Genomic DNA, 18,214 nt, shown 5'->3' with positions numbered 1-18,214 from the left:
CAGTCTCTTGTAACGCGCTGCTGCCGTGATCGTCGTGCTATGCGGAAACCCCGAAAACACGCGTGCAAATCCCGCCGTGTGCCGAAAGGGGAGACACTGATATCAGCCTCTGCTCTATTCCGTAGATCTCTAGCATTTGCTCTCTGACTCTCGCCCTCCCACAAGATAATCGCATGCCGCAATGTGGACAAGGTTATAGACGAGATGTGCCAGCTAGCAAAAGGCCTAGATACTGCTGTCGTGAGCACCACCCCTCTTGATGAGACCACACCAGCGCTCTGTCCGCAACTAACGGCTGGGTCGGATACATGTTGAGGCCGCGATGCTCAATCACGAATCCCGGGAAGGTTTACCAGACGATCTTTGCTCAGACCATTGGCGCCATCACCTCACAGATATCGGAGATACCGCATCTGGAGCACTGGTATGCATCGGCCGCTATTCTCCAACAATACTTATCTGACAACACGATGCATTATTTCAGGCAGGTGGAACATGCAAGAGGTAAGTCGTCCTAACTTGCACCCAGTACGCTGACATCATTCAACGTCAAAGTGTGACAGTGATCATTGCAGGCTGTAGACGTATGCAGTGCTCGCTCATAGAAGCTCCAGTTTTCCCAACCCCAAAGTCTCGAGCGAGGATCGCGCATACCATGCTTGCGCACACGACGGGATCAGTGTCGTGCTACGACGTCGACCGAGTTCATCCCCGCACAGACATAGTTGGTTTTTCCGCCATGGGGTTCTTCTTTCCTAACGAATCTCATATCCCGTATTGTAGTGTACAGCCATACACTTCCCCCCAGGAGAACCCCGGGAGGTGGGAGCTGCCAACGTTGAGGCATGTGATGACATTGATGCCAGAATTTCCTGAGCGATCAGATGCACACAGGCAGCTGCGACCGATCTGCGGCGGTGGGACCTCGATAGCGATAAGGTGTCTCAGCATCTGCTGCGGTGTAGGATCACTCGCCGCACCGCAAGCTGGACTACATCTTCGAGAGTTGGATTGCCGAGGGAGGTCCGTGAGCACTTTCATAACGTGCCAATGACCAGTGACCTCAACGATTGACCACCCCTGATGTCATCGCTGGACGGAACGCAACAGTCGTACTAACTACGTTGGTCGATTTGAGCAGGTACAACGCGAGATAACCCGGCAGGACAGGATGGTGAAGGCTACACTCGTACTCCACGCCTTGAGATCATGATATAGCGTGCAGACAAAGCAGGACGTCCGTGACGCCGTTTCTCGTGTCGGGCCGACAGAGGCAGGTGGTGCTAGACATGGCACGAGTGGCTAGCGTGCCTCTAACTACGGGTAGCGTGAACTGGTGTCGCAGGAGGTAAGGTTGGTATGATGTCGGATTCTGCAGACGTACAGCCAGACAACCTAGCCTGAGTGCGGCGAGACGATCCACCGTTCGTACCACATCTAGATTGAAGAGCTCCAAGATGAACATGAACATGAAGAAAAGCTGACAGATACAGAAGAAAACCGCGAACCATCCATCCAGACTAGAGTTGATCCTAGAGCAGAAAGAAGAATGCAAATGAACAAGAGGATGGAGGACGCATGCTGATGTGTACAGTGAATGCATGGGATTACGCGCTTGGCAGTATGTACGACTGCGATGTGAAGATGATGCGAAGATGGTGGATACGTCGATGGAGATTGAGAGGAGCAGGAGTGAGAGTGAATGCTACAACAAGAGAGAGCGTGCTGATCTGTGTATGATTGAGTACGAGTGCGCTAAGACCTGGGAAGGACAGTACTGAGAACAACATTGGCGGCAATGAACGGTATTACTGGTATATCAGTGGATAGATTAGGATATCAGTGACGTCCGGAGGTCGGAGCTATGCATGTACAGTTGGGAGACTAATGATTGGGACGATTAGTGCGTTTGTTCGTCGAGCGGCGGGGGGCAGATGGTGTGGCAGAGATAGCACCGTGTCCGTGGACAGGGACGAAGTCGGGGTCGACCTGGTCACATTTGAGGTGTAGGAGAAGGCTGTGCACGAAGCGCTGCTCGTACCTGTACGGAATGTTAGTACACAGTCATGTTGATGCCTTGGTAACAGAAAACTTACGCAGAGTTAGTGTATACTACCGCCATTGATTCCGAGTTACACCTTAACAAGTTCGGAGCCATGACAAGCGCCAGATTAGCGCTCGTCATCTTGGTGACGACCTGAACCTTGTCTTCCAGGAAAAGCTGCAGGAAGCTAATCACGAAGAGAACGACACGTCGGTTAATCGTCGGCAGTCGCTGTACGATCTGCACACAGGCGTCCGGATCGTGCGATTTGGTGATGCAATCGTTGTAGAGCTCATCGGGGACGAGCGGGTCGATTAACTCCCTCAGCCACAACTTAAGCAGGGAAGCCAGGACGTGAGGGTCGTCGATGGTGTCGAGACTGTAGTAGCCCTTGTCGATACGAAGCTTGAGGTCTGAAACCAGGTCCCCGTCACCAGGGATGCGAAAGATGCCTTCCGACTTCGTGCCACCGAGTGCGAGGATACCGTCGGCAAGGAAGGGGAGGATGATGGGAACCTTCTTGTCGGGGTAGTTACGCTCTTGTAACCTATAGACGGTGTCCAGGGCTTCCCCGAAGATGGAAGGATGGAAAGCAGCATCCTGTTGTTCGCCGTGAGCAAATGGAACTTTAAGACATGGCGGCAGCCGTTACTCACTGATGCTGTTTCGATTTCAGCCGCGCTGGGGGGCTTTCCTCGAGGACCCTTCTTGGAGATATACGCTAGTCTTCGCAAGCAGTATTTCGCCATGACATCCACACGACCTTCTTGCTGCGTGGTCGCTTGCTGAATGTATGATCGCAAGTACGCCTCGAAGTTCTTCGACGGCGGAAACGTTACGAGCAGTACACAGAGTAGCTGCCATCCCCTGAAGACGCTCTCCCTACAGTCACCATGTCAATCGAGCACTCGAGGCCAGCAGTAGTGGCTACGTACGTGTTCGGATTGCCATTGAGCTGCTTCATTACCTGACAGTAAATCTCGTCTCGAAGCTCTCCATAACTCAAGCCGACACTTAGTAACCAACGTTCTTCCTCCAAGAGCGACTTCGACATGCCAGACGCGACCGATACCGTCGACGCGAGCGGACTGATCGGCGACACGCCACCGGGCCTGTCGCGCTCTCGGTCCCCCATGATACGCTGGATGACGCGGAAGGTCTTCACGGCATCCTTGTGCAGTTCGCGCTTCATGTGTAACAATGGTGAAGTAATCGGGGCCTACGTGGGCAGTCTGGAGATGGAGAAGCGATACATGAGGATTACGCCGATGGACACACCTTCTGCCATGTCATGATCTCAGAGACTGGCACTGTGCGCTTGAAGATGAATCCGGTCCGATGTGTGGAGAAGTACTGCTTCGCAAACTCAGATTCCGCAAATTGCTGGATGTCGGACGCCAGGTCGTGTGGGAGGACGAGGTACTTCCTACGTTCTGAATAAGTTGGGTCGCTCACGGGGGGACTCGTGCATGCACGTACCCAGTGTTCAGCGAGGACGTCCGCGCTGTCTTGTCGTAGATGTTGACAGGGATTGGTGTGCTTCCGTTCCGGTCCACGAGCTGGCTCATATGCCGACTCGCCTCTGCGTCACGACACATGGCCACGTCAGACTGGCCCACACAGACATCTCAAACGACTGCCCATACCAGGATTGAGCACAGGGTTGCCAATCTCCTTTCCTCGTATCTGAACCGGTACCGGACTCGACACGCTCCGTCTCGGCTGTGGCGCGACGAGCTGAGGCCGGGTCGGTGAAGGCGGCATGCTCCCCTTGTCCTTCCCGAGCCCTTTGAACTTGAAGCGAAGAGGCGTGTCGGGCGTGCTCATGCCATCGGACAGCGAAGCACCGCTGAGCAGCTTCGGGTCGGTGTTGATCTTCATCTTCCGCGGGGACTCGTGCAACGGCGTGATCGGGACTGAACGCGAGCCGTGCCCGTGTTCCGAGCCACCCTGCTTGTCCTGCGAACTCGGGGCAGACGACGACTGCGAGCTGGAGAGAGCGATCATCTCAAGCGCGGCTGTCAGGCTCTGTGGCTGTGGAGCGCGGTACTGCATGTACGAGGACGACTTGGCGCGCGAGCGAGCGGTATTCGGCTCGTCGCTTTCGCGCAGATTGTCTCGCTTCGACGCGGGTCTACCGTTGACGGGAGTACCACTCGTGGACGGGCGACCGTCGGTCGAGGGCGCGGGCGAAGGGGCAGCATCGGTGTTGTACGGAGAGCCAGGTATAGGCGCAAGAGGATGACCACGCTCGTACGCGAGGGGACCGCCTTGAGACCCCGAGCTATGGTGGAGGTGCTCAGCGCTGGACGTCGACTTGCGCGGGCTCTGGACGGAGCGCCTCCCAGAAGACCCTGGTCGAGAAGATTGATTCGATCCCGCGTGCGCGGCCTGTGTCCGTCCTGGAGAACTGCGCGTCGAGGAATGCGATCGACGAGCTTGGGTAGGAGAGCCTGTGCCTTTTGTCCCGTGACCATGCCCATTGGCAAACCCACCCTCTCTGTCGTTCACGTACGAGCGCGAGCGGCGGTAGGGGGAGCGTTCGCTCGTCGGCGTCCCGGAGGTAGGGTGCGATCCGTTTCTGGTGTCGAAGCTGGTGCGAGGCTGTTGAGGGCCGCGGTTAACGAGGGACAATCTGCGCGTGAGGGCGGTGTTTTGGAGGACCCCGAGCGGGATTACGAAGGCGTTCGGTCGCTCCCAGACGGTCTCGCCGGTCTTTGTCTGATAGTAATATGGCAGGCCGCTCGCTTCGTCGAACATCTCCCACCATTCGCCCTCTGGACTCGGGGGCAGTCTGGTCGCAAAAGGCACGACGGCCCGTTCAGCATACTTCGGCCAACCACATAATCCGGAAAAAGACTGCTCACAGAAAGTGTCCGGCCGGAGGGTCCCAGCTAACTTCGCCCGTGGCCGGGCATGCGAAGAATGACACTTGAGTCTTTTCATGTTTAGTATTTTGAGTTGTAAGACGAAACGCGTCAAAAAGTACCGAGGACGAGCAACAAAGATCAGCGATGCCTGGCATCACAAATACGATCTGACCAGCGTCAGGACATAGAGCGCGGACGTACCTGCGGGTCTACAAGAGTGACCCAGAAGTTCGAACCCCAGCCATCACCTCCTCCTGGACCATCGCGACTCGGTGTGGCGGTGACGCTGCTCGTCGATGTGCGCCGGCCGTTCAGGCGGACTTCCGGTGTTGGCGGGACATTTTCGCTTTCCACAGTCTGTTTTTGCGTGGGAGTGGATGGGGCATCCTTTGCGACTGTTGCTTGCGCAAATTTGTCCTTGACGGGTGTTGATTGGGCAGGTTCTGGGGCGGAGGAGGGTGAAGAGGGTGCGGGGGCGGCAGACATGGTCTAAAGGGAGGAGCGGGATTGACTGTGTGGGTATCCGGTATCGTAGAGATCTTTCCGATGGCTTGAGTGCTCAGGGAGGCGGTAATGAAGGAGTCCAAATGAAGGGCGAGACTGTCGGGTATTCAGGGTATAGTACAGAGGTGGTGAAGAGCAGTTTGCGCGCTGGCGAAGGGGAGGATTCACGGCGGTAGCGGGCAGAGCGCCCTTTCTGTACCGACAACCGACGGCGCCCGGCTTCAAGCCAGCAATCGACCACTTCGCCCGCGACTTCCACACTCTCACTTTTATCTCAGTTGCGACTCTAGAGCACCTTCCGTCGCGGGCATTGCTACCATCTCCTCTGACCTATCGCTTCCAATCTCCCCCAGACGTAGTCTCTTCGCACAATGCACAAGTACATCTAGATGCCCAATTCGCGTTGGCAACCACGATCGCCCCTATTCTTTCGCTGTCATAGAAGATAGGGGCAGATGTAGACCTGTGAGATATAGCAGTATTTAATCTAAGGCGGTTCACAATCTATTCGGGGCGATACATAACACCGGCCTATCGTGCCAGTCCTTGCCAGGCCTAGACGAAGGTGTGCAGTGTATCAAGCTAAGTCACCAGGCAAGCCAACAGCCTGCACTACGTAAACAGAGCGAACGCTGTATGTGTGGTCAGTCTAATACTTTGACTCTTTCTGCGTTTCTCATCAATCTGAGCGCTGATTTTGAAGATCGCAGGTACAGTTGGCAGCTTCGCCATCGCGATCTTCCTCAGGTCCCCCCACCTTGACGGCCTCCACGTCCGCGCGCTGTCCGCAGATCAATCTGTCCCTATGCTACTTATGTCGGCGGGATTGAACGCAGTCAGGAACAGCAGGTGTCCGTTCGCAAGGTCCGCGTGGGCCTGGCCTATTAGCTGCCGTACCAGTCGGCCTTTCCAGCGGCCGACAATCCTAGGATTACCGACACAACAGCCCGACCGCTTCGTCACAGCCCCGCATATACTAGCCGTTAGCCGAGCAACCGCCTTCGCTTTACCAAGGAACTTTGCTGTCGCGTTCGGACGTGAGAACTAGCGATTGTAACCGTTGCTGCGGTCACCAAGACGGTACAAAAGACAGGCGTAGTCGCCGCCCGTCAACAATATTCGCAAACCCTCAAACTCAAACACTAGCCTCAGCAACAGACGACAAGTGGGCAGCGCATGCGCCTCAGCTCCCTCCCATCGCGCCTTTACAGACACATCCACCAGAAACCCACTATGGCATCCGCATCTCCCGTGGACACGCTCCCCATCGACGTCTGGCACCATATTTTCAAATTCGCATATACCGACGGCGGTTTCATTGGAGCAACGCTATCCCGCATCTCTCGCTCCTTCCGAGCGGTCTCCGCCCCCTACCGCTTCCACTCCGTCAGGCTCTCTAACATCAAGGGCATCGAGAAGTTCCTGGCAGCGTATGAAGCTGCGCTGGCCGATGCCGCAGCGTCGTCGACCGATCCACCGCGCGTCCGCCACCTCTTGTTCACGTTCCTCCCTGGGGAAGTCGACATGATCATCCTCGAAGGATCCTTCCACATGCGCGACTGGCACTCGTGGCAGATGGCCAAGATCGACTGGAACACACGCTTCGTCGCCCGGGTCACTCGCCTCTTCGAGCTTGTTGCTTCGCATCTAGAGACGTTCGCCGTCCTGCAGTGCCCCGAGGTGGTCCTGCCATTCGTCCGCTGCCCACAATTCCCTGCGCTGCGCGAGCTCACCCTCCTGCACGAGGACGCTCTCTTCGTGTACACGCCCAAGAAGGCGTATTCGTGGATGGAGCCCAAGGATGCAGATTTCTGCGGAAGTGGAACGCCGCCTACCTATGAGGAGCTCGCAGCGTCTCCGCTATTCCCAGCCCTGGAGAGGCTGCATCTTGCTCGCGGCTACTGGGGTCCGACGCTGCCGCTCTGGGATGCCGTTGCTCCCCGCCTCACTCACCTGCGCATCTCGGGTGCGGATGTGTTGGCGGGCCTCCCGTTGTGGGATGCGTTGTCGGGGAAGCCCCAAGCCTTCTCTGACCTCGTGGCTCTTGTGGTGCAACCCAAGCTGAAGGGTGCTGAGACTGGGGTCGATGAGACGCAAGCCGAGCCTCTCGAGGCGGTTGTGGAGCGCTTGCGCCAGGTCGAGACGGAGTGTCCTTCCCTAGATGCAATTCTTGTGCCTGCGGTGATTGCGTCGCCGGATGTGGATGGCCTTCGGGACTGGACGGAATGGCTCATCAAGGAGTGGACGGCTCGCGCCGTTGGGGAGCGAGGACCGTGGGTGACGAAGGAGAGCGAGAAGCAGCTTTGAGACTCTATGACGTATTAACTTGAACCCGTAAGGGGATCTCGAATGCATTCCTGGTCATCAACAGATGTTCGCGGCGTGCGTGCCCGCCCGGGGTTGGAGGTTGTGCGGCAGGAAGACCAGGTGCGATGCGGTGGTCTCCGAGTTTGCAAGTGCTCGAGCCGGTGACGTCCGACTTCCTCTCTGAATAGTTGTTATACATGGAATGCGTAGGTCATAGTGCATTCGACCTTCGTCTAGATCTGCGCTCGACATGACGCCTCGCGAGTGCACTGTTCCTGTGGGAGCCGACGGCTTGCCTTGTAGTCCCCATATTTGTTTGCTACGCTCCGACCTTGCGCCTGTCCTTCAGACAACTATCACGAGTAGTTGCTAATCCAGCTCAGGGCTCGAGCTCGCAGTATGCATCCTTCACATATGTACGCACGACCTGTCAAATATGTGACGTTATGCTTCGACGTACTCCATTGAGATCGATCGGATCGGCGAGCACACAAACGCGGCGCCGTGGCGACTCTAGATCTGTACATATGGATGGCCAAGATTTCGTACCGCGTCGCGATCGCCGTGGAGCGCATACATCTTGCTTTGCTTGATTATGGCGCTGGTCACCTTTCGCAATTGAACTCAGGCGCTTGTTCCCATACGTATGCGTTGCGCTAGCCTCCACCATTCGCTAACCGCGTGTAAGCTCTCCTTCCATGAGACGTGCTGCGTAGATCTGCTTGCACTCTGCCACCGTCGTGACCAAGACGATAACGAACACTGACACTGCCTTCGGAGTGTGCACTGGGTAACGGCTCAGGGAGGTCTCCTCATCTGAAGTATACATACATCTCAGGAACCAAGTCACCGGTTGCGGAACAGATTCTTTTCGCATATGGTTCAGAACTGTGAGATCCAGCCTCTTCATTGGTGGAGAACGGGCGAGGCGCCGATTGCAAAGGGAGCTAGCGTAAAGACTGTAAGTAACGAGAAAATCAGAACACCAGCCCTAACGCCCCGCAATCTTCCCACATTTCCCCACACCCCGGCCTCAACGACGCTCGTACTTACTCTCCTCGTCGCCGGGTCACCTTGAATTGTCGGTGCATCCCGACAACATCGCTGGAGCTCCGACATGGATCTGTTCTTGTTACATCCGCAGAGGATGAGAACTTCCGGGCATAAGCTCTGCGCCGACCGCGTTCTAGTGAATCTCAGGCGAGCGCGAATCAACTGCTTCCACGCAGGGTGTCAGCTGGGCTGACCATCCTCCCAACTATAGAATCCAATAGAGCACGTATGGCCGCTGTTAGTCTACCTCTGCCCTGACCCGGCGAAGCATGGGCGAAGACTAAGGTTCCTGCAAGATCCTAACTCGCCCATGGTTCGCCGGAGATATCAGGGTCGACCCAGTCTCCTGACTCCTGCTTCTCGTCGGCTTATATCTATGGACAGGACCATCGCGTCCGATTGGGGGCGTGGGCACGATATTAAGCCAAGGTGCGCATGCCCCTGGCTATATTTGCCGGCTGTGAAAGTGTGAAACGGTGATTCACGGATGTCGGCATACCATGACCAGTTGGACTGACACACGCGCACACACGCCTGCTATAGGACAAGCAACGGCTAGTAGGAAAAGCTTGCCTCTTGACGCCTGTGGCGTACGGAGGTACGTATATAGTCCAACATCAGTCCCAGGTTCCCACTCGCCCCGCCCCGATCCTTCCTCGCTGGCTATCTGCTCGCTCAGCTCCTGGCCCAGGCGACAGCTTCCCGGAGCCTTCAAACGCCTCTTCGTGCGTCGTATCACCGTGTCCTGACTACCGAGCGCAACGATGGCCAGTCTCGATCCCCCAAGCACGCTCAAGCCCGCCCAGGTCGCGGTCGCGATGATTGAGAGCGGGATCGCGAAGCACCGCACGCGTGCAGATCTCGTCTTCTTCAAGGCGGTACGTTCGTCTCTCCCTTCTCCACCCTTCACGATTCGCTCTGAAAGTGGACCTCGGCAGGTCGCTGCGGGCGTGATGTTATCTTTCGGAGGCCTCCTCTCGGAGATAGTCTCCGGAGGTGCCGCAGGGGTCAACGAGAGCAACCCCGGGCTCGTCAAGTTCTTCGGCGGCGCGGTCTTCCCGGTGGGTCTGATAATGTGAGCTCCAATCCGTCCTCGCCCGCTCCTCGAACGCGCGCGGCTGCGCGAAGTCGGCCTTTGCTTGTTTCCCCTGCTCTTCCCTCGCCGCGCTCGCCCGGGCGTGACTGCGCGTCCCGGCGTTATTGGGCGGAGCCGCGGTTCATAGACAAGTCGGCGTCATGAGCGAGCGCAGACCGCAAGCTGACATGAGGCGGCTTTGACAGGATCGTATTGCAAGGGCAAGAGCTGCTGACGAGCAACATGATGGTGAGTCAGCGAGACTGAAAGTTTGGCGATAGCCACTGGTCGGCCAGGCAGTGAACTAACCGGCTCTTTGCACTCGGGCGTCCCGCTTTCTTTCACTGTGGTATGGCGCATGCAGATCTACCCCATGGCATGCATCAAAGGCGCCGTCCCGTGGTGGGGCCTTCCCTACAACTGGCTCATCGGTGCGCCCCAGCTCGGGCCCTGTCTCGCGATCTGCCAGGAAAACTGACAGGGCTGCGCTTCTCTGCAGTGACGTTCGGCAACCTGTGCGGCAGCCTGTTCTTCGCTGCGGTCTTGGTCAAGTGTGCGTCGCGCGGTGGCAGATCGGGAAGTGTGCTTCGGGGACTGATCGCTGTGGTTTAGACACCGGCATTATCTCCACCGCGCCCTACAACGCATACGCCGTCACCTTTGCACTGTGCGTACCCACTTCTCTCGGCCTCGTAGCGCGCTCCGGCGCTGAGTTTCAGCCACATCTCATGGATTGCGCTTCGTAGGCACAAGGCAGCAGAACCTCAGTGGCACCAAATCTTCCTGCGCGGTATCGCCTGCAACTGGCTCGTCTGTGTCGCTGTCTGGGTGTGTCTTCTCTGTGCAGCCCGCTAGTCTTCCTCCCGATGTTACGTTGACTCTTCGCACCACGTAGCAAGCCGCCGGTGCACGTGACACCATCTCCAAGGTATTCTTTTTGCGTTCTCATCGCCTAGCAGTTCGTTGGGTTTGATAGCGACGCTGACTCGGTCCACCTTCCCTAGATCGTGGCCATTTGGGTCCCTATAATGGTAAATCCTACATCCCAACTTTCAGGCTAGCGTGGGCATGGTGCTGACTAGCGTTCTGTGCCTTTGCTGCGGTGTGTCGCCTTAGATATTCGTGACATGCGGATATGACCACGGTGAGCTCCACTAGCCCCCGCGCTGCCCTGATCACTCACCCGGAATGTCAGTGGTGGCAAACATGTTCTCGGTTCCTCTCGGCATCCTCTTCGGGGCACCCGTAAGCACACGCCCCTCGTGTTCCGCCAAGAGCTTCCTTTGTGGCTGACCACCCGGCTTGCAGCTGACGGCGGCGGAGTACATCAGGAAGTACGTGAAGTTACGCCTCTACTCGTGCCCGCCACTGACGGCTGTGAAACACTTGGCACTTGCACAGATCGCTCATTGCGGCTTACCTGGGCAATATCATCGGCGCGCTGCTCGTCGCCCTCCCCGCGCTCTACTTCTATGCGCCCGACTACAGGGCGGGCGGGCTGCGTGACGCGGAGGCGGGCGAGGTTATCAACCAGGATCGCGACGACCGCCGCGACTCGCCTAGCACCGCGGTCTACGAGGTAGACAAGCGTTTGCAGTAGCATTAGACATCCCTACCGATCTTTATCCGGCCAGTGCGGATTCTTTGGTGAGACGCCTCATCTCTAGTGTACAATACGACTTCTTGTAGGTTTTAGAACGATTGTTCTTTCTCAGCACGACGCACCCATACACTGGGTTTCTCTATCCTGCTCAGGCCACAGGTTTATGGCATTGAATCAACAACTCGTCGTGGCGGTGCTGAACGTTGCCTGTCGATTGAAAGCTCACTGAGAAAGCACGGCCACCGGCTGACTCTCTATGCAGTTCGTTTCTACTACCCCCCTCTCGCCAGTCGCTTGTCCTCGTGAATAATGGGCAGGCCCTGTGTTGCAGTGCTGGCTCGCGATACATAATCCAAAGACTCAGAAGTCCTGCCTTTCGCAGACAGTAAGGGTAGAGACTCAGGCCTGATGAACCCTTGCGAAGATCAATCCCGAATTGAGCATTGATTTGAAGGTAGGATTTACGCACTCCGACTTTCGTTCCCGAAGATCCGTGCGAGTGTCGAGTGTTGTTCTATGTGAGTCATCGGGGCTAGTGGAGCTCACCGTAGTCATATCCGCGCGTCATGAATATCGCAGCAAAGGCACAGAACGCTAGTGAGCATCCTGCCCACGTACATACGCTGGCCTGAAAGTCAGGATGTTGGACATACCATAATATCAATAGGGACCCAAATGGCCACGATCTAGGGAAGGTGAGCCAAGTCAGCATCGCTATCAATCCCAAAGAGCTGCGATGCGAAGAGAACGCAAGGATACGTCAAACTCTACTTTGGAGATGGTGTCACGTGCGCCTGCGGCTTGCTATATGGTACGAGCTCGGCATATCAAGAGCAAGACTAGCGGACTGCACACAAATGACACACTCAGACGGGACAATCGCCCTCAACAACTGTTAGCCTCCCCTCCGGAACGTTCTTTGACGTGCTATCCACAGACCTCCAGATTACAGGCAGGGCAGCCGCCTTGCACTGGGTGGATACAATCACAGGACCTTGTCATCCGCCCTTTCGTACACATCGTTTTCGGTTGCCGATGCTCAGATCTCAGAAGTAGCCCGGACTCGTCTTCGAGGAGAGAGTCAAAGAAATGCACAAAAGCAAGATGGAACCAGTGCTCGATCCGGGTTTCTCCTCAAGGGTTAGTGTGTGAACGTTCATCAGGGGCTTTAGTCTCTGCCCATCTTGTAAGATATCGATCTTCTGAGTCTGGGGAGTATGTGTCGCAAAGCCAGCACTGCAACGCAAGGCCTGCCTATCATTCGCGGGCGCAGGCAAGCGGCGAGAATGGGTGGACAAAAATAATGTAGTGAGTAAGCCAGGGGCCGTGCCTTCGCAGTGATCGTCGGATGATGATAACAGATATAGGATGTGTCTGAGGCGGCATGTCAGGACTGTCGGAGAAAGAGATATCAAGCCAACGCTTCTATCGTTGAGAGTGCAGGAGCTCGGCCTGGGCATGGACGTCCGTTCTTATACCGCAAGAGCCTCGAGAGAACCGGCATCGCGCTGGACCATGGATCCTATAGTATTACACCTCACTGACCTCCGTGACGTCAAGGCGGGATCAGGTTTGGTCTTGACCCCGCCTTCGCAGTGGAGAAAGTCGCTCACGACACACCTTCTGCCGCAAGAGTGCGTCCGTACACCGCTGAGATGGTTTATCTTGGGGCCTGCAGACGACGCCGGGAGAGCATTAACTCGATCCTGATTTAGGTTAATGCAAGGGGGTAAGGTTGGCACCCAACTGTATGGTCGGCTGCAAAGCCGTGTTCGAACAGAACTTACCTGTGCGTGGGTGCACTTACCAGTTCCTCGCGCTATGGTCCGCTGGTGGCACTCCGAAGAGACGTAAACGCTCCACAATTCGTCGGCTTCAGAAGAAGCTCTACGTATGCGCGTCGTCGAAAAAAGGACAGGTGGAAGCACGCGTTCGAACATTGGCTGTTTTTGACCGCGTTCGATCTGTGGAGTGGAGAGCCTATCTTGCGCTTGAAATGCAAAACCCAGATGATGGCAGGGCCGGGGCTGCAGTGGGTGAAGATGCCCGCGCGGCTATCCTTCCCTCGCACCGTCACATGTCTCAATCACCCCCATAGCAAGCGACTGCCTCCCGGCCGAGGGAGCTGGAAGCAATTCAGACGTCTTCGCCAGCGAACCTACAACACGTGTCCTCAGGGCAATAGAGTCGTGAGCAATCTGGGCGCCGGGTGGCCGGAAACGTAGACAGAGCGATGGAAGGCGAGGCATACAGGGCTTGCAGATTTGGAGATCGCACGTCCGGATGTACGCTCGGACGCTAACCCAAACGGGGGGTCGGCCCCTCGATAGCCCTCATGATAAAGTGCCGGGTACGTGTCAGACTCGGACCACAACTCAGGGAATCCGGAAAACGTCGTACGCTAGCCTTTGCAGGCCATGTCGGAGTACGTACGGTCCTGTAGGGAGTGCTGAGCTCTCCCAGGTAGGGAAGACGGGATCCCGGGGAGGCACCGGCGCCCATCGATTTCGTCCTTGACGGGCTGGCGAGCGTGCTCTTTCCGCATGGACCAGACGGATGGGAAATCTGGCGAATGAGCGGATGAACGCCTCCAGGGGGAACGTATACGTGCCGTTAGATGGGCGTCCACATCGATCCTTCACCTCCAGTAGTCATCCTTCTAAGCTTCTTCTTTGATGTTTGCCGTGATGTGGGGCAAGATCTGGAAGAGATATTTCCCTTTCCAGGGCTTTGTGTGGTTCGAGAAGAGCGTCCGTCATGTCTCTACTCCTTCACTGAGACCCGGCATGTGAGACAGTCCACAGAAGGCTTTGATGAACTGCCCTTCGTAGCTGACGAATTCCGGCAGAAAGGGGCCCTCTCCCGCCCGCAGCGGTTGCAGGAGGCCGAACGTCTCCAAGTCCAAACCCCGCCCAATGTACTTAAAGTCTGATGACGAGGCAATGCGTATCGGTCGTCGTAAGGCAGGAGGAGCATGGGATCAGCACGTCGATGAGCAGGGCACGCGTTACCGAAACGACCTGCATGCGCAGATCGCGGTGGGAGACTATGATTCTACCCGAAAACAGCATACATTCGCGGAAGCACAGGTGCGCACAACGTACCGCTCCTGACTGCCACTTCTAGTCATCATGTTTCCTCGACCCTACCGTACGTCGGCTGCATGGCGGCCGCGTCTTGGAGGGCCAGCATGTCCATCTCCCTGCTGACGTCGAACTCAGAACTCCGCTCCCTGTCCGCAATCGCCGCTTGCGCCCTCTCGCGTAGCCGGGCCACGCGTTCGTAGATCCTCAGCTGCGCCGCGAACCCGGGATTGGGGCGTGCCACCCGGCGCCGCGCGCGGAGCACCCGGAGCGCGTCGTCGAGGGAGAGGCGCAGCGTGCTGATGAGGAACGCGGCGACGACGCTCGCGCTCCGGGACATGCCCCACACGCAGTGCACGAGCACCCTGCTGCCGGCTTGCGCGCGGGCGTGCGCGATCCACCGGACGGCGTCGTCGAGGTAGGCGAGGAGGCTCTCCTCTGACTTGTCCTCTACTGGGACGCACAGGTGCGCGATCGATGGGGGATACCGGTGGCGCGGTCGCCGGACGACGGAGACGACGTGCGTGATGCCGAGCTGCTGGAGGGTGGCCGGGGACGTTGCGGTGTAGAGATCTGTGACGTACAAGCCCGGGATAATTTCGCTCGCTTGGGGAAGGAAGTCGTCGACGGGCGATCGTTGGGTGCATATGTTCCGGAGCGCCGCCCGATGAAAGTAGGTGTCGAGGGTGACGGAACGCAGCATGGACACGACCGTATCTGCGCGAGGGGGCGAATCGGACGGCTGGCGCGGGAGCGATGCCTGCGTGCGAGAAGAAGGTTAGACTTCAATCAGATGACTTGACTGCGTTTGCTGACCATTACAGGTGTCCCGAAAGGAGCGGTGTCCGCGGCAAGTTCGGTCACGATGCAGATATGTGCGAAGAGAAGGTGGCTTGATGATTGCGCTGTATAGTGTTCTTCTTTGCTTCATATAGCTGCTCAGGTGGGGCAATAGACGTCGGATAGACGACATTGTTGGTGTGCTCCGAAGACTGCACGTCCTCTGCGTTGGTCTGGCTGTGTGCTGACCGTGTGTTGGAGAATAACCTACAGGAAATATGGGGAACGATTCCGATTGTGACCGAGCGGGAAGACGAGGCGGATTCGCGATGTCGATCCGCCACTTCTCGGCACCCAACTGTCCGATCTCGTCCCACGCAGGAGCCACACGGAATGGTGTGCGCTGTATGAAGTAAATTATGCTGACTCGTGAAGAGCTCACCTTGTTATCCGCAGTTTACCCCTCTTCTCTGAGCCGCTAGATTTTGAACATTGGGACGGGTGCTGATCCATCTGTTCGCCTCGTCTACGATCGTCCACCCAATGCACAATGACGATCGCTCGGAAGACCGGTTGGTGAGACGCAACATGAACAATAAGGGAAGTGGAAGCGAGGGGAGATTTTTCCGGGATGCAGGCCGTGGATGATGAGATGGATCGGAGCACGAGGCGGTACCGAGTAGGCCTTAGAACTGGAAACAGAAGAGTCGGATTAGATAATATAACACATCACAAGCTTTAGGCATAAGATCGTGGAGAAAGCAAGCAAGTGTCAGTTGGCGATTCGTTCCAAACAGAACTCCCCCTCTTTGCGCGGCTACATAGAGGCTCGGAGTTGCAAATGGCGGAGTCCCTGTCTTTACAACCACTCGCCATGCCGCACCCTCCCATCACCATCGGCCCGCAAGGTACTCCCTCACAGCCAAGTCCCAGAGTCTGCGGTACACAAGGACTGCGTGCTTCCGACGCTCGTTTCATTTTCCAAGTTTCACGATCAGTTGGTCAAATGGATTGCAAGCGTTGTGGAGCCCCCGACCACACCCTCCCAACCGGACCACGACTCCGATATCGATGGCGCATGCTGCCAATGCGTTGCGAAATTTTCACGAGAGGTACGTGGTGGGATCTCGATGATGTGCGACGGAACGAGGTTTAGTAGGACCGCGAGGAGTTTTTGGAAGGGGGATCGACGGTTTTCGAATACAGAGAGCGCTATGAGCGTACGTCCGTCCACGTATCTCACCGCACATGCATGCACCGTGCCACTGATCACATCGGCGCGCCATGAATTAATGACTAACCTCGTTTTCAGGATCACCGGACGGGCTCATGTGCGTGCGTTACCCTATCCTCGGGGCGCGATCCACCTCCGAAAGAGAAAGGACGCTATCGCGGCCCTTTGTGGAAGCATCAGTCCTTGTCTTGGACGACGATGAGGACAAAGCAACGTCCATCCGATAAACAGGACACGCACCTCCGGTATCGACGCACGCCGATTAGGGTGCGGCTTCCGCTATAAAGAGGGAGCGACGGGTCAAGTCTTCCCCATCGCCCTTCTCCTCACCCTGGCATCCCAGGTCTTGCCTTCTATCCTCGCAGCGTCCGGGGCATCTCTATGGCGTCCGGTACAGCTCAGCCGAGAGGGCACTGTCCCCCACGGACGTCGCCATGCTTGGGTCAAGAGACCTATCTCTAACGAGGTGAGCACAGTCCTGCCGCCATTTCGAGAGCCTCGAGGCCATCGTCTGCGTCAGCAGAGCACAATCGTGATACGGAAGTGTCGGAGCTACTCTCGTACAGGCTCTGTCGTCAGTACTTTGGTCTGGCTCCCCATTCTCATATGTACTCGGATGTAAACCCTGATGCACGGGCCTCCATCCGGGTACATACCATGAGAATGGAAGAGCCCAGACCATGGTATCTGACCCCCGAGATGTACAGTGTAGATTGACCAACAACATCACATACCTTTTCGATGGGACAACCCCATAGGAGCGGGCGATATGCTCAGTTTTTACGCATTTGCGCCCTAGACGAATCGCTTACAATACGTCATTGAACTTTATCCCGCTTCTCGCGGGGCATGTCTCCCCACACTCGCTGCAAACGCGGCAGTTGTGAAACCTAGTCCGTGCTTCAGCGCCGTATGCAGACGCTGGGGCGCCACTGTGATCTCACCTTAGCTCATGGTAGGCCACAGCAGACACTCCGCTCACAATAGGAGTACCCCGCCGAACGTGTAATCGGGTGTGGTCGGCTATGGGGTTTCCAGGATGATCCTGTGTGGGAGCTTGGCCAGACGAGAAGCCGAGGTAGACGCCTTACGCGACGGCAGCAGTGTCCTCTGTGTACGTAAACCCTGCCTCGCAATGTGGTCCACTCGTTCGGCCCTCTTCCCCTCATAAAGGCGATTCTGTGCTACCAGTCGACGCTCATCTGCTGTCCGGATCCAATCGGCCATCTAGTTTCCACTTCTATCTTCACTCTATCTGGCATTGCCTAGGTGCGCTCCAACGTCTAGCCTCCTTCGTCCATCGAAGACGAAGCAGGCTGCGGTGGACTGCGACGCGGAGGGAGGCGATAGAGGCGTCCTCCGGACATACGGCAAGAGCTCTCCGCACGCGCAGCACTGCGCGCGTACACATCGATGTCATCACCGCAGGCTCGCTCGGTGTGTTCTTTCATCTCACTTGGCGTACAGGCCACGCAGAGGATCTGCAGGGTCCTTGGACGCCCTCCACCCCTATGCGCGAAGCCATGACATTACCTTGTGCAGGCGATATGTCAGGTTCTGTCGCCTCGACTCGGCTGGCTGCACAACTCGTTGTGATCCAGCCTGTTCACTTCTAGTGTCCAATACACCTGCGCCTCATCTCGGCTACAAAAGATAGCCTG

The 18,214-nt window shown here is 56.8% G+C and overlaps 6 protein-coding genes across 6 annotated transcripts; 3 read left to right on the top strand and 3 right to left on the bottom strand.

Moving 5' to 3' along the window:
• Nucleotides 1-216: 216 nt before the first annotated feature.
• On the bottom strand, nucleotides 217-1,073 carry DICSQDRAFT_140034 (uncharacterized protein). Its single transcript, XM_007369434.1, has 6 exons — nucleotides 899-1,073; nucleotides 784-843; nucleotides 564-724; nucleotides 485-504; nucleotides 317-424; nucleotides 217-240 (listed from the first exon to the last, which is right to left on the bottom strand). Exons 1-3 carry the CDS (start codon nucleotides 1,039-1,041, stop codon nucleotides 706-708), a joined length of 222 nt encoding a protein of 73 aa, XP_007369496.1. The 5' UTR covers nucleotides 1,042-1,073; the 3' UTR covers nucleotides 217-240; nucleotides 317-424; nucleotides 485-504; nucleotides 564-705.
• Nucleotides 1,074-1,482: 409 nt separating this feature from the next.
• Nucleotides 1,483-5,403, bottom strand: DICSQDRAFT_157170 (uncharacterized protein; the record flags this gene model as incomplete). Its single annotated transcript, XM_007369433.1, has 9 exons — nucleotides 1,483-2,041; nucleotides 2,097-2,644; nucleotides 2,701-2,926; nucleotides 2,980-3,263; nucleotides 3,323-3,470; nucleotides 3,524-3,626; nucleotides 3,691-4,838; nucleotides 4,912-4,982; nucleotides 5,116-5,403. 9 exons carry the CDS (start codon nucleotides 5,398-5,400, stop codon nucleotides 1,885-1,887), a joined length of 2,970 nt encoding a protein of 989 aa, XP_007369495.1. The 3' UTR covers nucleotides 1,483-1,884.
• Nucleotides 5,404-5,940: 537 nt separating this feature from the next.
• DICSQDRAFT_140031 (uncharacterized protein) lies at nucleotides 5,941-6,480 on the top strand. The gene is made up of 2 exons (XM_007369432.1): nucleotides 5,941-6,061; nucleotides 6,129-6,480. Exons 1-2 carry the CDS (start codon nucleotides 6,055-6,057, stop codon nucleotides 6,464-6,466), a joined length of 345 nt encoding a protein of 114 aa, XP_007369494.1. The 5' UTR covers nucleotides 5,941-6,054; the 3' UTR covers nucleotides 6,467-6,480.
• Nucleotides 6,481-6,651: 171 nt separating this feature from the next.
• On the top strand, nucleotides 6,652-7,725 carry DICSQDRAFT_173615 (uncharacterized protein; the record flags this gene model as incomplete). Its single annotated transcript, XM_007369431.1, has 1 exon — nucleotides 6,652-7,725. One exon carries the CDS (start codon nucleotides 6,652-6,654, stop codon nucleotides 7,723-7,725), a length of 1,074 nt encoding a protein of 357 aa, XP_007369493.1.
• Nucleotides 7,726-8,762: 1,037 nt separating this feature from the next.
• On the top strand, nucleotides 8,763-11,569 carry DICSQDRAFT_91761 (Formate/nitrite transporter). Its single transcript, XM_007369430.1, has 15 exons — nucleotides 8,763-8,925; nucleotides 8,990-9,254; nucleotides 9,322-9,656; nucleotides 9,717-9,853; nucleotides 10,060-10,102; nucleotides 10,218-10,284; nucleotides 10,353-10,406; nucleotides 10,466-10,520; nucleotides 10,600-10,681; nucleotides 10,749-10,781; nucleotides 10,858-10,884; nucleotides 10,970-10,997; nucleotides 11,049-11,098; nucleotides 11,162-11,187; nucleotides 11,255-11,569. Exons 3-15 carry the CDS (start codon nucleotides 9,543-9,545, stop codon nucleotides 11,451-11,453), a joined length of 915 nt encoding a protein of 304 aa, XP_007369492.1. The 5' UTR covers nucleotides 8,763-8,925; nucleotides 8,990-9,254; nucleotides 9,322-9,542; the 3' UTR covers nucleotides 11,454-11,569.
• Nucleotides 11,570-12,881: 1,312 nt separating this feature from the next.
• On the bottom strand, nucleotides 12,882-15,242 carry DICSQDRAFT_149564 (phosphatases II; the record flags this gene model as incomplete). Its single annotated transcript, XM_007369429.1, has 2 exons — nucleotides 12,882-12,908; nucleotides 14,712-15,242. 2 exons carry the CDS (start codon nucleotides 15,240-15,242, stop codon nucleotides 12,882-12,884), a joined length of 558 nt encoding a protein of 185 aa, XP_007369491.1.
• Nucleotides 15,243-18,214: the final 2,972 nt, after the last annotated feature.

The sequence above is a fragment of the Dichomitus squalens genome (genome assembly GCF_000275845.1).
Source record: "Dichomitus squalens LYAD-421 SS1 unplaced genomic scaffold DICSQscaffold_49, whole genome shotgun sequence".
In the NCBI taxonomy this organism is placed as follows: domain Eukaryota; kingdom Fungi; phylum Basidiomycota; class Agaricomycetes; order Polyporales; family Polyporaceae; genus Dichomitus; species Dichomitus squalens.
This window is presented reverse-complemented; position numbering and strand designations above follow the sequence as displayed.

Coding starts and splice junctions, on each gene's coding strand:
- DICSQDRAFT_140034 (XM_007369434.1), bottom strand. CDS start 1,041: ATGAAAGTGCTCACGGACCTCCCTCGGCAATCCAACTCTCGAAGATGT. Junction 844..898: donor CCGCCGCAGATCGGTCGCAG/CTGCCTGTGTGC, acceptor GTCATCACATGC/CTCAACGTTGGCAGCTCCCA.
- DICSQDRAFT_91761 (XM_007369430.1), top strand. CDS start 9,543: ATGGCCAGTCTCGATCCCCCAAGCACGCTCAAGCCCGCCCAGGTCGCG. Junction 10,782..10,857: donor CACGTGACACCATCTCCAAG/GTATTCTTTTTG, acceptor CACCTTCCCTAG/ATCGTGGCCATTTGGGTCCC. Junction 11,099..11,161: donor GCATCCTCTTCGGGGCACCC/GTAAGCACACGC, acceptor CCCGGCTTGCAG/CTGACGGCGGCGGAGTACAT.